The sequence below is a fragment of the Strigops habroptila genome, chromosome 8, assembly GCF_004027225.2.
Source record: "Strigops habroptila isolate Jane chromosome 8, bStrHab1.2.pri, whole genome shotgun sequence".
Lineage (NCBI taxonomy): Eukaryota > Metazoa > Chordata > Aves > Psittaciformes > Psittacidae > Strigops > Strigops habroptila.
In genome coordinates, this window is record NC_044284.2 from 51786633 (window position 1) to 51800984 (window position 14352).

Here is a 14352-nt window from a genome sequence, read left to right on the forward strand (position 1 = left end):
GGTCAGTGCTGGTGTACTCCATGAGTCTCAGGCCGAGTGCATGCCAGCATAAGGCTGTGTAGCCCAGGGCTAGGCAAGGCTCCTCTCTCCATAGGTAGGCTCTGGTAACTGTGGCTTCGTGGTGTTGATTCACACAATTTTCTGTAGCTCTTTATTTATTTTTCTCCTGGTACACACAGCTCATGTGTTTAATGCAGGTTGTTTATAGCAAGGACAAAGGATTACAGTCCTTAAATCAAAAGCGACGTTGGTGTAATTATAAGTGCAGGCTGGTGTGCCAAAGAGGGCTGTAGGGAGAGGCTGTCAAAGGAGAAGAGCATCCAAAATATAGTAACCTCAAAAATCCTGGCTAATCAGTTTTCTGACGGGAGCAATTTGTTTCCCAGGTATTATTATTATATGGGGACTTTAAAGATAATAAATAACAATAATAGTCTAGTATAAGGAAGGAAAGAAAAAGGGCAAATGCCATTCACCTCAGAAACTGTGGTTGCTCACTGGAGTTCTGCAAGGAACGTAATTTTCCTCAGCCCCAGCGGAGGACTCCATCCATGACACCACCAAGAACATCCCAGGTGCTGTGGTGTAAGCAACAAGATTGCCCCGAGTGGTGTTCTCATTAACACAGAGACATGGCCAGCAGAAACCGCGTACCCCAGTGCACGCATCCTGAGCTAGAGGACTGTTCTCTGTGCTGTTGGCTGGGACCTGTGGTCCCTGCTGATTGCCAGATTCCTCAGGAATGAGGGCAGGTGATACACCACTTCCAGCACTCTGGTGCATCTCTGAACATTTACTTAAAAGACCAAAACAAAGAAGGGCTTGCTGAAGTAAGCTTTTCAGAGCTGTACAAGGTGTGAAGGCTTCTCTCCTGCAACAAGGCAGCCCAGCTAACGGACCCTGGCTAACAGATTATCAGCAGCATTTGAGTAATAGACTGCTCATTTAGTTTTAATACATTTTGCATAGAGAGCAATCAGCCTTCATCAGTCTTAGAGATGAATTGGCTTAGCCAGCTAAATTCTAAAGATATTAGTCTGACAGCAGCCACATAAATCATAACATTTTCTTAATGATGGTAAAATTAAAATATACTCTTGCTTTGAGAAACCAATGAAGCCTTCCTGTTTGCAGGCCAGATCATCCTGCCTGAATTAAAAGGAAGCTTAATTGATGTGTTTTTAAACTAAACTCACAGCCCCACTCCTGAGCATCTCTAGTGTTCCTTTCTTTGAAGTTAAATTAATTTGTCCTGCCTCTGCCTGCTCCATCGTCTAATCTTCAGGAGTGTCAGCAAAGACCTTGGCTCGGTGTTCATTGACCAACTCCTATGGGATGTGAGCAGGACATACACAACATCACAGCTGAAGGCTTTGCCAGGTTAATCGTTTGTGTTGCCAGTAATTCTTTGAGCTTGTGATTTTCCTGTAACCAACAGAGGAAAGAGACCACAAGACCTTCTGTCTGTCCACCTAGCCTAGCCAGGCATGAACTTTTCCTGTTTCTTGTCCTTTGCTCCTGAAGCTGGTTTGAGGTCCAGCACGTTTTTGCCAGTTAAAGATAGCACAGTCTGACTAGGTCAGCTCATACATCCCCCAGCTGCAGCAGAGCTGGGTACCTCACCTATCTTAAATGTTCTGTGTGATTCTATGTGGGGCAGAACAGTTCCGAGGACTGAGGCCTCTTGCTCTCAGGAATGTCTTCCTGATGTTCCAGGCTAACCATTCTGTCTCCCGCTGAGCTGTGCTAACTGCCCTTTATTTCATTGGCATCCCGCTGCTAGATGCAGAAAGGCACCCAGCAGATGAACAGGACCATCTCCTGTCCCAGTGCTGCGTTGTGTTAGGGCTCTACCCTGTCCTGCTGCTTTTCAGCAGAGCCTCTGCAGAGTCTGTGCAGTAGAGCTCCTTGGAAAACCTACTTTAGTGAGGTTTTCCTCAAGTTAACACTCTGGACCAAAGACTTGACTGAAATCCAGATGCCTGATACCTTTGGCAGCCTTTCTTGTGCTAAAACAATAATCTTGTGGTCGACTGTAAAGATTCAGTTTCTAAAGTATGAAGTTCATTGCTATGTAGAAACCCCAGCTTTAAGCTAGAGACCCTCAGGGTTTAAAAAAGGACAGAGATCCTTCAGTCCTCACCTGTGCCGGCTATTTGCATGAGGGCAGGTTTTGCTGTTTCCCTTTTTGCATCCTCTGGATCAGGTTGATTTCTTAGAAATCCTCCTCTGATAGTCTTCTTGTCCTTTCCTGGCGTCTAAATTGTGGTGCTAAGATCTAGAAAAAGGACTAAGTGCTACTTGTTGTGTACTGTGAAAGGCCCATTCCCCTGGGGTGCTCTGTGGCATCCGTACTCTGGTTTCTTGGCTGAAACGATGTGGTGGAGAAGGTAGGTTTTCCCAGCAGGCCCTGCATTGGGGTTGTGGAGCTGCTTATGGGACATATTCAGTCACAGGTGAGTTAGGGTTAGTGCTTTCGCCATTTGGGTATGTGCCTCTGCCTTCAAAGGGATTAAGAAATTCCAGATGGTATCTCCTGTTGGTTTTTTTGTTTTGGGGCAGTTCCACACTGTGGAAAAGATGGGAGACTGACACTGGGCTGTCAGTGGCTTATGGGAAGTAAGGTGACCATGGGACCCTCTGGTGAGCTCATCTCCGAGGCCAGTTTTAAGATGCAGTAAAGAATGGCTCTCCTTCAGGTCGTTCCCAGCCCAGTGTTGCAGGCTCATGGTTGGTTTGGCCAAGGACGGGGCCATTGCTCAGTAAGTGGTGTGTAGGATGGCTGCAAGATGCTCTTCCTCTTGGCTGTTCTGTGGCCTGCCGGGCAGCTTGGGCTGGTAATGGTGATCCTTGGGTGGAGGTATAAGTTCACCTTCCCAGGGCTGGATGTGGAGGGACAGTCTACAGCTGTGTGCAGTAAGGTGTTTGACCCTGTGGTGGTGAGAATAATTTCTTTCCTGGTCTGTCTTCTAGCATTGCTGAGGAAGGAAAGTGCTTTCATTCGTTCTTGGATATATCCACAGGGCTTGGAAACCTGTTCTCCCTGATACATTGTGCCAGCTGCGTTTGTGCTGCTTGTAATCTAATAAATGCTTGGTCTGAGCAGCTAGCACTCCTGCTAGAGCCCAAATGAATGCAGAGGAAGGACCCTGCTAAGTGTACGCATTCTTCCTCTCCTGGCCAGCTCCGATTCCCTTTCATAGCTCACATCTGATGCTTCCTCTCTCACCTAGCCCCTTAGCTCCGATGTAAATGTGTGTTCACACTTCCGCCAGTCAAGTAACTGTGCTCTCTCTGTCTCTCCCCTTTGTTACAAAGCCTGCTCTGTAAATGAATCCCACAGGTCTGGGGCTCAGCAGGTAAAAGGAGAAGTGAGTCTGTTAGCGCATGAGTCTAATCAGGCCGGCTAAAGCGAATAAAGTAGGGCAGCATTGCACATTAGCTGCTGTGTAAATGAGCCCTTTGATGGGCTGGGCACTGCGGGAGAGGGTTTGAAGCCAAGAAGAACTTTTGTTGTTAATTCAGTGACACATGGAAACTGTAAAACAGCGTGTCTTGCACACACACGAGAGGGAAAATAAAAGCCCTCACGACCGGGCTTTTCAATACCTGCCCTCGGACCTAGTCTGAAAACTTTCAGCCCCTGTCTCCCTCTCTTACCACTTGATTTTCCTGTCTCTCCCTTTCTTTTTTTGTTCCCCCTGCACTATAAAAAGAAAAGCTCTCTTGCCTTTTGAACTAGACGGCTGTGAGTGAGGGCTATCTCTGAGCTGTGTGGCTCTGTTACCTTTGTGTTCCAGATGAAACTGCCAAGCTCGGTGGGACAGAAGAAGATTAAAGCCCTGGAGCAGATGCTGATGGAACTCGGAGTAGGTGAGTAAAGGGGGCACGCGAGAGAGAAAGAGACACACAGAGCTAGCCTTTGTTCTCGAGATGGGCTATTTTTTCCCCTAGTAATACAGCCAGTTTCTTGAATAACAGTATGTGAATGGTTTTTAAAATATTTTATGTGTTTAAAAAAAAAAAAAGAAAGAGAGGGTAAAAGCCAGAACAAGATGCACAGGGTTTTTTATTTTTTTTTCTCCCAGTAGAAAAATGTTTTAAAAGAGCCTTTGTTTCTCTCTTGTTTGGGCCTTTTTAACCATCAAGAGAGGCAGCACAGTATTAGGAAGGCAAATCTCAGCCTTGCCGGGAGAGGTACTTCTAAGCGTGTTAGTGACCACGGCACACACATTGTTCAGGGCTGCCCTGTCTTGCTTTCAAGCTTCATTTCCTCTTAATTTACTGCTCACGGTGGCAAGTCCAAAATGCGTCTGGGACTGTTCATCCCCCCTTTATAGGTTGCATGCTGTGTGAAAATCTAGAGCATCTCTGCCGAAGGGCGAGTAAACACACAGCCCTCACTCTTGAACTCCAGTGTCTTAGCAGCAGAAAGAAGGGTTCACTTAACAGGTACAATACCCACTCGTAGCTAGAGGGGAAGAAGTGCAGCCCATGGCTAGCTGCTGCCCTCCATGCAGTGGGTACAGTTTGCAGGTACTACAGGTCCCAGCCTTCAGTGCCCCTTGATTGGACACCTTTTTCCCCCACTGTGGCTGGGGGGGATTTTTAAACAAAGGAAAAAAAAAAGAAGGGAAAAAAACCAAACCACGACCTTATTGGTGATTTAAAAGAGATTCCCGAGCCTGCTCCCAGCACTGACTTCTGTTAACTCTTGCTAGTTTTTTGGGCCAACTGGTTATGGTTTGATTATGTTGTCTCAGAGACACTGCAGTTCTGAAGTGAAGTCCTGTGACTGGTGAAAGCAGCTCAACCAGGGTGGTTTCCCTTCTCTGCTTTAAAACTAAGGGAGTTACCTTCTTTACTTGCTAGGGAAACCTTGGGGAAGGATGTGAGTGCTGCTTAGAGCTCACTTTCTACGAGGGTAAGGAGGGGTTCCTGACTCCCCACTCCTGCCTCACAAAACACACGTATCTTGAGGGCTTCCTGGTGCTCCAGCCCTGCTGTGCCTTAGAATCCAGAAACACACATGAGCTTTGTGGGTCCAGTGCTAGCAGGAAAGGGTTGTGTGGCAGCCCTTTGGACAGGAGAGCACTGCTGCTGAGCAGGACAGACATGCAGAGCTTCATCCTTTTCTTCTGTAGAAGATACAGCTCTTCCTGCCTCTGTGTGTGTGTGATGGGCTGCAGCGGAATGTATGGTGTGGGGAGGTGATCTGCCAGCCCCTGCTACAAGCAGTTCAGGTCTGCATGAAAAAGTGTCTATAACAGAGCAGCAGAGCAATTCTCTGCCTTAGTCCTACCCTGGGAGGAGCAGCAAGAGAGGCAAGGGAGCTCAACCTGTCCACCCCTTGTTGCTGAAGGTGTAGGGAACAGCAGGAGCTCTTCTCCTCTGCAGCAGTGTGTGAAGACTTGTTTCCGAGACTGAGCTCCCTTCATATGAGCTGATGGGTAGGAAGGTTCAGTTGTCTGATCTGATCTGAATCTTCCATCATCCTTCTGGAATTTGCAGGTTCACCCTTAGTCCTTGCCAGAGCCAAAGGACAGCCTTCAGGTCTCCTACCCTTAGGGATGCTGATTGCTAATGATCCATGTGATGGGAGCAAGGCTTCCTGGTGTTTCTTTGTGGGAGTGAATGGGCAGCCAGGACCTTTGTAGGGATCTTCTATTGTAGGGTTGCAGGTCTGGGTGTTTAACAGAACCCTTTTTTTTCTCCCTAGATCTCAACCCGATGCCCACAGAGGAGATTGTGCAGATGTTCAACGAGCTGCGGAGCGACCTGGTGCTGCTCTATGAGCTGAAGCAAGCCTTTGCCAACTGCGAATATGAGCTGCAGATGTTACGGCACCGCTATGAGGCCCTGGCCAAAGCTGGTAGCATTGGCCCCCTCACTGCAGAAGGCGCCCATCCAGATGGCCAGGCAGGGCTCGGCATCGAGGAGGTCAAGGGAGATACCAAGGACCAGATCATTGATGTAGTAGGAGCACCACTGACCCCCAACTCGGTGAGAAGGAAGGTTGTGGCGGCAGAACAGGGAGCACTCAGGTCTCCGACGCAGATGCCCTGACAAGCACTGGGGATGCTGCCCTGCTCTCCCTCCAGGCATGCGCGTCCAAGGGAGCACAGCACGCCTGTTTACCCCAAGTCCCAGTGCTGCTCTCTGGGCTCGTCTCCTGTGCTGGACAGTGTTCTTGGTGCTACAGGTGGGGTCGGCAGGGCTTTCTACATCCTGCATGCAGGCAGATGGCTTGACGTGGGTGCCACCGTGGACCAAAGCAGCAAGGCTTTGGGTGACGAGAGCTTGCCCTAGGGCAGCAGCAGTGATTCCAATACAGCTGCAGGCCTGAGGCATATTCCTTCTAGACACAGCTCCATAAGGGTTTCTCAGCAGAGGGAAGTGAGTGGGGAAAGCAGTCTTGAAATGATGAGCCATGACTTGCCCAAGTACCTGGCATCAAGCAGTAGTCCTGCCTGGAGCAGGAGGCTTGGGATGGAGAGAGGTGTTTGAAGAGCAAAGGGGTGTTTTTATACCCTACTTCCAGTGCTGTGAAAGGAAAGCCAGACCTAGGGGTTCTTCCACTGTGAGCCCCACAATGTCCTGTGCATGTACCTCTGCAGGATGTGAATCACCAGCCTCTCCTCCCTGCCTCCATGAGGGCAGGCTGCCCAGCCCCTCACCACTGCCTCAGGGCCAAGGGTATGCCGGGGATCAGCTGAGGTTGCTTTCCCCTCTGTGCAGTCCCCTGGCACAGCTGAGCTGAACTGCCTGACAAAAGCTGCCTGTCTCCACACAGTGGCATCCCCGACGCCTCAGACATACTGCTCTGGTAGTGGCACAGACCTTTACTTTCTAAAATGTATAATGTATTGGAGGATATTGAGAACACCTAATTGGCAGAGGTGACACCTTAGTCTGGAGTTGAGTAATGTCCTATTTGATTGTGACAATATGGAGTCATAAGGAAGCGTTCCACTGAGACAGGTTCATGTTTGCTAAGAAGTCTTCTGAATTTTTTTTCCCTCCCTTACTGCATTCAGTCTGAAATCTCACCCCTCCCTGCGGTCCCGAGTGTCCTGGTTTGAAGACTTTTTGGGCTGATTCACAACGCATTTACTCTCCCTTGAGACTTTGCTTGTTGGGAAGTTGGGAGAGGTGGTGGTGATGGTGCTGGCCATGGCTGCAGGAGGAGGGAGCCCACGTGTGTGTTTCTGACCACATTGTTCCTCAGTGCCACCTCCTGAATTGGAAACAAAGGGGTGGGCCCAGGCAGCACAGAGGGGGTTAAACTGACCTGGTCTCTGACATATTTGAAAGAAATATAATCAAGTTAATTCACTGCAAGGCAAATTCAGTACCTAAAGGGCCCCCATGTTAAATACAGCACTGACCTTTACCGGCTGATTACACAAAGACGACACAATTAGATTAGTCCAAGACAAAAGGTCAAGCACATTCACACTGTGACCATTTTATGCTACCTTTTGAGGGGGGGAAAAATTACATCCCAGCTGGAGGGGTATCTTGGAGAGGAGCGGAATGGGGCTGCTGTACCACGTTCTGCCTGGCTCAGGTATGTTTGGAGAGTGAGGCAGGGCCTGGCACTGTGCTGGCCCTGAACCCGGGCAATGTGGCAGTGAAAGAGGCCAGCAGCCTGCGGCCCACAACCAGCTTTTCCAAGGATGGGCTGAGCTGAGTGGAGGCCGCATGTTGGCGATACCCCTTGCCCTGCCCAGAGCTGGCAGGAGCCTCCCCAGTGCCTCTCACTCATCACCATGGCTAAAATTGGCCTCTGGAAGATAAGCGGGTTGGAGTCACCTCTGAGAAGAGCTGGGGTAGGTGCTGGCTGGTGGGGTGCATGGATGTGTGTCCTGGTTTCGGGGCTATCACTGCATGAGGTGGGTGACACCTTGCCCTTCCCCTCACCAGGTTTAACCCTGCCATGCCAGCCTTGAACTCCCCAGTTCTAGCATGTTGCTTTGCCACTGAGCTGCTGGAGGCCCTTGGGGGAATCATTTAATCTCCCTGCTTCAAATTCCTCTGGGTTGGAGAATCCCTTTGTGCTGTCTAGCACTGCCCATCCATGGCACTCTACATGTTGGATTAAGCATGGATTAGTTTAGCCTCCAAACCAGCTGCTCCCCTGAAGCCAGATTTGCTTCCCTGGAGAGAAGTATCTTGCTCCAGATGTTGGAGGGGGTGAGTGGCAAAGCCAGGAATAGGACTAAGGAGTCCTGACTCCTGAGCCCTGCCCGACAAGCCTGGATTCCTTCCCAGGAACTGGAACGGATGGGCAAAGGCACAACGGGGTCTTGAGGTACTGGTTCTAGCAACATCTGGCTGCCACCCCCCACCTTGTCCAGCAGTGGGGATGGGGGCATCTCAGCAGGGTGTGAGGGGAGGTGTCTGCCTGTCTTGGCAGTGAGACCCTGTGGGGCAGCCGGAAGCCGGGCACCGTTCTGCCCCACCGTGTCCACCGCATCCCTCCAGCCCCGGCTGCCTGTCCACCCTTCCCGAGGCACTGCGCTCCCGTCACTGACCATTAAAGCTGAGCTGGGATCCCCCCAGTGCCGTCTGCCGCTGACCCTGGTAGGGGCTTTACTCGGGGCCTTTGGGAGGTGAAAGGTGAGCCGAACTCAGAACAAATTAGTTCCAAGCAGAAGTTCAGCCAGTTACTCCAGATTGGATCCTTTGATTTCCGCAACTCAGACTCCACTCAGTGATCTGTAATGAGTGACTCTCACAAATCCTCACATTGCAGCACTTTGTTCCTGAGCTCACAAGTCAGCCCATTAATGGGTAAAGGAAAGGACCTTGAGTCTAAGAAGTCTCGGGTTCAGAGTCAGAATTATTTGACTTTTAAGCTTCCTTTATCTGAACTCCTGCTGACTTCTTGTTTTCTGAGCCTGTTTGAAAGCTAGAAGTTACATTGTTAAGATCAAACATTCTCTCTTTCCAGATGGAGTTACAATATCTGTCTTTTATATATATATTTTAATATATATAGTGTATATATACCAGGGTGTATATATAGACCTCTCCTTTTTTTTTTTTTTAATCGTTCTTTCCATTAAAAGAAACTAGACTTGTAAGCTCTTGTAAATTATAATGTAAAACATTTTTTTTAACCAGACAGTTCCCAATTTTGCCCAAGGCAACTGGAATAGCTGCGCCACAGAAGGCAATAGGAAGGTGATTAATATGAATTTGTGACATATTTGAAAGATGGGTCTTTTGCCATATAAAGATTATCAAACACGTGCTCTTCCCCATTAATTCCACAGCCCTCCCAGGGAAGCCACAAAGCCCAGCTCCTTTGTTTCCAGGGTGGGTTTTTGTTTTTTTAAATGTACCTTTCGGTCCCCTTGATTACCACGTATTTGATTTTTATAGGGCATCTGCTCACACTGCTGCGTGGGTTCTCTGGCCCTTTTATTTCCCCATTAATCGGATCCCGCGAAGGCAGCCGTGCCAGGGCCTCTGACAAAATCCGTGTGTGTGTTGTATTTAACTTTTAGCCGTGCAAATTCCATGCTCTGTTTGCCGTCCGCCCGGTGCCCAGCGGGAACTGGGGGCTGCCTTCCCGCTGGAGGAGGCAGCAGGGCCTCCCACGGCGAGCGCTGGGCTGGATCAGTTTGGAGAGCGTGTCCGTGCTGCCTTGTCCAGCCCCTGAGTGCTCGCTGGTCTTTGGGGACAGGGGGTGGCCGCAGGGCTGGGCATGGCAGGGATGTGACCGCAGTCACCAGCCTTTGCCATTGCCTGTGGTGTGTGGTGCAAAGTGGACCCCATCTCGCACTGCGCAGCCCCAGGGCTCCGGCACAGTGTGACCCCACAGCACCCAGCACATGGGGTGCCTTGTGGTGGCTCTGGCATGCCTGGGGCACCCTGCATGCAGAGTCCAGCTCAGGGTGCTTACGGAGCCATGGTCTTTAGAGCCTGTTGCAGAGCGTTGCACTGGCGGCCCCTGCAATGCAGTGCTAAGGCTAGGGCAATGTTCCCTCTTTGGTGCAAATGGTCCCATTTTTCCTATGGCTGGATTCAGCCACCGCCTCGACTGTGAAGGGTGAGGCTCGCCAGAGCCCGCCAGTCCGCTCATGTATTCAGAAAAGAGGTGTTTTTTTGAGGAGCTCTCTGTCAGCCTCCTGCTCTGCTCCTGGGCCACTTCACTGCAGGGCTGGATGGTGGAGGAGCAGTTCCAGGCTCTGCCCTGTCCCATGTCGAGCATCCCCAGCACAGCTGGCCATAGTGTAGAGCTGCTCTGCCCCTCTCTCAAAGCCCTGCCCCATAGGGCTTGTTGCATCCCAGCTTGGTTGGCCAGGGCTTCTGGGGCCAGTGGGTTGTTGCAGAGCTCAGCCCCTTCCTCCTGCCCCCTGTGCCAAGAAGGTGACCATCCCAGAGCCCCCTGGACACGGGCTGCCTGCAGCCATGGGGCAGGATGGTGGCCTTGCTGGGGCAAACACTTGTGTTGTCCCCAGCATTCGCCATCAGGCCCAGCTCCTCCTGCTGCCAGGCAGACACCTCTGGCTTCAGTCTGTAGTGAGGTCCCTGCACCCCATGGTTTGCAGGGCTTTGGAGGGGCTGAGAGGTCACTGAAGCCATCGATGGGAGCCTGGGTTTGTGCACTGCCCACTGTGGGCACCATGACCCTGCTGCAAGCCCCGCTGCTGCTGCCCGCCCGCCCCACGTCCCCTCCACCTGCCTTTCAAGTGTAACTGGCGATCGATCCGCCGTGACAACGTCCTCTGAGTCACATTCTCGCCTGCAGGAGTAAAGGGCAAAGGCCAAGTTCTTAGTTTTCATAGAAAACTAATTAGACGACTCCATCGAAAATAGGTCAATAAAGCTGATCAGGGGCTGCTCAGAGGGAGCCATTAAAACCCCTGTGACCTTTGCTGGAGCGAGTGGGCTGGGGCTGCCCCTTCCCTCTGGGATCTGCCCATTCCGTGCCAGCTGGACAGCTGAGTCCCTGTCACACCACGGCACCGGGCAGCTCCCTTGGGCACCTGGATGTGGTGGTGGTTCCTGCATGGCACGGGTACGGCTCCTGTGTGTCACGGAGCTGCCGCTTGCTCTGGAAGAGTGGGTGCCCCAGTGCTCTGGGCAGAGCCGCGCTGGCTCCATCCTATTGCAAGGATGCTCTGAGTGTGATGCCAGCTATGTGGGCACAGTGTGCCAGGCTGCAGGGTGAGGTGACAGATGCCAGTGGGACATGGTGGTGGCACCCATGGGTGCAGCCCTGCTGGGACAGGCTGGTGGCATGCTTGGTGGCCATCCTGGGATACACGTAAACCTGAGGAGGTGGTGAGGCTGCTGGGAAGTGCTCCCAGCACCAGGGAACCTCCTGTTCACAGGCAAAAGGCTTGTCTTTCAGCAGAGCATGGACATGTTGGGGTGCTGTATCTCAGAAAGGACAGCCCCAACCATGGGGCACCCACTCCACATACCCAGGCAGCACACCCTGATACCCCCCCAGTACACACTCGCACATGGATGGGCACAGCCCGGGCTCCTTTACCCCCAAACTTTATTCATGTGGCACATTTACAGCAAGGATTGGAATAACTAGACAATGAAAATGCTGGGTTTGCATTATCGGTTGGTTTAACTGGAACACCACACACCATGCAGTCATGTACCGCCAAGTTCAGTGCCTGTATTGCCCTTCTGGCTGCCGTCACCGGCTTCGCTCCAGGCCATGCACGCACGGGCCCGGGGCTGCAGCCTCCCTGCTAGGTCAGCACCCGGATGAGGGCTCCATTCAGCAGGGCCCCGGGACTGGGTGATAGGTGACACTTTGGGGGGGGGACACACACACACGTGTGCCCTCAGCCTGCCCCATGGCTGCCCCCCAACCGCCCTGGCCGGCCGGGAACCCACCCAGCCGGAGGGGATGTGCTCGGCAACTCTCTCAGGCAACAAGCCAGCTGCTGCTGAGCGTCCGCAGGGACCGTGGGGGGCCGAGCCGCAGCTCGGGATCGGAGGGAGGCCGGATGGGTTCGGAGGGGAGCGGGACCAGGGGCATGGGGCAATTTGCAGCTCCCCTGCTCGGGTACCTGTGGGCCGGGGGCCAGCGCGCGCTGGCACGTCCACCGCCGGCGACCGACACGGTGCTGTGGCCGGCCCGTCCCCGGTGGAGCTGGGATCGGTCAGCGGGGCCGGGGCAGGGCTCGGGCATCCCACCCAGCCCTGCAAGAGGCACCAGCAGGCGGGATGGGGACGGGACGGGGCTCCGCATGGATGCTGTCACCTCCCTCTTGCCGCCCGCCCGCTGGGCCCCTGCCCCACTGAAGGGAGCCCTCCGGGGCCCTGCAGCCCACGGTGGGGCTGCCAAGGGGCTCTGCAGCGGAGAATACAGGCACTTCACCTTGAACATAAAGAGACGGATCGCGTTTGTCACATACAGGAGTCAGAGAGGGGTTAGTGTTGACTCAAAAAGGGGGGAGAGGCGCTCGGGGGAGAGGCGGGGGGGCTGGCAGGGAGGGCGAGGGGCCGTCTCGACACTGCTGAGCCTCCGTGAGCGCTGCCCGGGCGCAGGCATGCGCCGGCCTCGCTGCAGCAGCCGTCGAGGCCTGGAAACATAAAACCAGAGAAAAGAAAGAAGGGAAGGTGGGGACGGCCCATGCCGGGGAGGGAGGAGATGGGGGGATGCTCTGGCTACGGGGCGGGAGAGGGAGGACGGGGTGGGATATGGAGGGAGGGACGGAAATCGGGAGCCAAAGAAAAAGAACTATGAGTCTAAAATGTGGTGCAAGCGCCCTACGCGGCTGTCCGCTAGCATGGCATAATGTCCGGAGCAGCCCAGAGAGGGAGTCACATCAGGTCTACACAGATTTGCCTTCCCATATATACAACCTCTACTGGAGTTAACAGCTGAAATTGAGATTTTTTGTGTCGGTTCCTCTGGCCTCGGTTGCCGTTTTGTTTTTAATGCTGGAGCCCGTCCTCCCCGCCTCGCCGGCGCCGGGCGCATGCAGCCCTTGCCTGGCTTGCCTTGGGGATCAAAAGGGTTTGGAGGTCTGCTTGAAGATGAAGCCTCTATGGGCCAGTGTCTTCATGATGTTGGCGATGTTCTTACAGTCATCTGCAGAGAGAGAGCACAAGAGATGCCGGGTTAAAGCCACAATCCGACCAGGAGCTGTTTGATCAAGCTCCCAGTTCCATGCCGGGGACACGCAGCTCCAGGCACAGCCCCTGTGTCCCCACCAGTCCAGGCACTCTGTCCCAAGTGCCTGGCAGTGGTGTGGGGCGAGTACAGGGTCCCCAGCTCCGCAGCACTGGCCACCTGCATCCCAGTATGGGCCTGTGCTGCACTGGGATGGATCCATGCCCAGGACCCGGAGGCTCGCCTGGGACAGTGGCATCACCCAGGCTGCTGGCTGATACACCCCTGGGTTCTCCAGGCTGGTGCTTGCCCCACAGCCTGTGGGGAGCTGGTGGATGGGGAGGGCAGCATTCCTGCAAGCTGGACCCATGACAGCCCCATGTCTTGCCCAGTGGCTGCTTCCCTGTAAGCCCAGTGCCAGCCTCCTGTTCCAGCACCCTTGTTCCTCTGGCACACTGGCCAGCAAAGGGGCTGTCCCTGCACTGGGATGGGGACAGCAAGTGATGCCGGAGCTGCTCTCCATCAGCCAAGTCTGGTCCTCACCTTCCCCTTGCCCTCCTCAGGCAGCGTCTGCATGGCACCAGCCTCTCTCTGTGGTTCGGGGTTGTCTCTGTCCCCACCAGAACCAGCCCTTGGTGCTGCCCCGTGCCCACTGGCCCCATGCTGACAAGTCAGACCATGGTCAAAGCGGGTGCCGGGGTCCATCCAGCAGCTCCGTGGCCACCAGAGCACGGGGTGGCCGAGCAGCAGCCGGGAAGGGGAAGGCTCCGGCTGGTGTTATTTACCTGGGACTAAACTCAGGCACCGTTTGCTAAAATAGAAGCCGGGCTTAAATTGATTCCTAGTGTCTATATTTCATGTTGAAAATTGGCTTGTAAATCCATGTTTTGATCTATGAGGGCCGTCTCCTTAAGAAAAAGCAAGAGTAAATGTGTAATTTCTCCCTTGACAGCACACGGTGCAGAGGCGATCCTTCTTCCCGCTCCCCTCCGTTTCGGGACAGCTCCACTCGTTCCGATTACCACTCTTTCTTCCTCGCCCCACGCCTTGATGTCTCCATTTCATTACCGCCCGCCCATTTATCAAGCTGTTACCGTAAGGGTGACTTTGCCCACTTGCATGTGGCAGCGGGGCCCGGCTGACACGGGGAGAGGGTGCCCCGGGAAGGGGGGAGCAGGCAGGGCCCCCCTCTCCCCGCCGCCACTGGATGGATGTTGTGGTGGAGGGAAGGCTGCATCATTACTGATGTGTAA

At 53.3% G+C, this 14352-nt stretch overlaps 2 protein-coding genes across 9 annotated transcripts in view; one reads left to right on the forward strand and one right to left on the reverse strand.

The window, feature by feature from the left end:
- DMAP1 (DNA methyltransferase 1 associated protein 1) overlaps positions 1–9212 on the forward strand; it is a 36084-nt gene extending 26872 nt beyond the window's left edge. For 7 of the 8 annotated variants that reach the window (XM_030495535.1, XM_030495536.1, XM_030495539.1 and 4 more), the window contains 2 exons: positions 3801–3873; positions 5720–9212. In XM_030495535.1, the coding sequence (XP_030351395.1) occupies positions 3801–3873; positions 5720–6066 (420 nt within the window). In that variant the 3' untranslated portion in view covers positions 6067–9212. The remainder of the gene's footprint in view (positions 1–3800; positions 3874–5719) is intronic. The other variant, XM_030495537.1, reaches the window with a different exon arrangement.
- Positions 9213–11504: 2292 nt separating this feature from the next.
- ERI3 (ERI1 exoribonuclease family member 3) overlaps positions 11505–14352 on the reverse strand; it is a 131748-nt gene continuing 128900 nt past the window's right edge. The window contains exon 8 of the mRNA XM_030493874.1: positions 11505–13078. Within this exon, the coding sequence (XP_030349734.1) occupies positions 12996–13078 (83 nt within the window). The 3' untranslated portion in view covers positions 11505–12995. The remainder of the gene's footprint in view (positions 13079–14352) is intronic.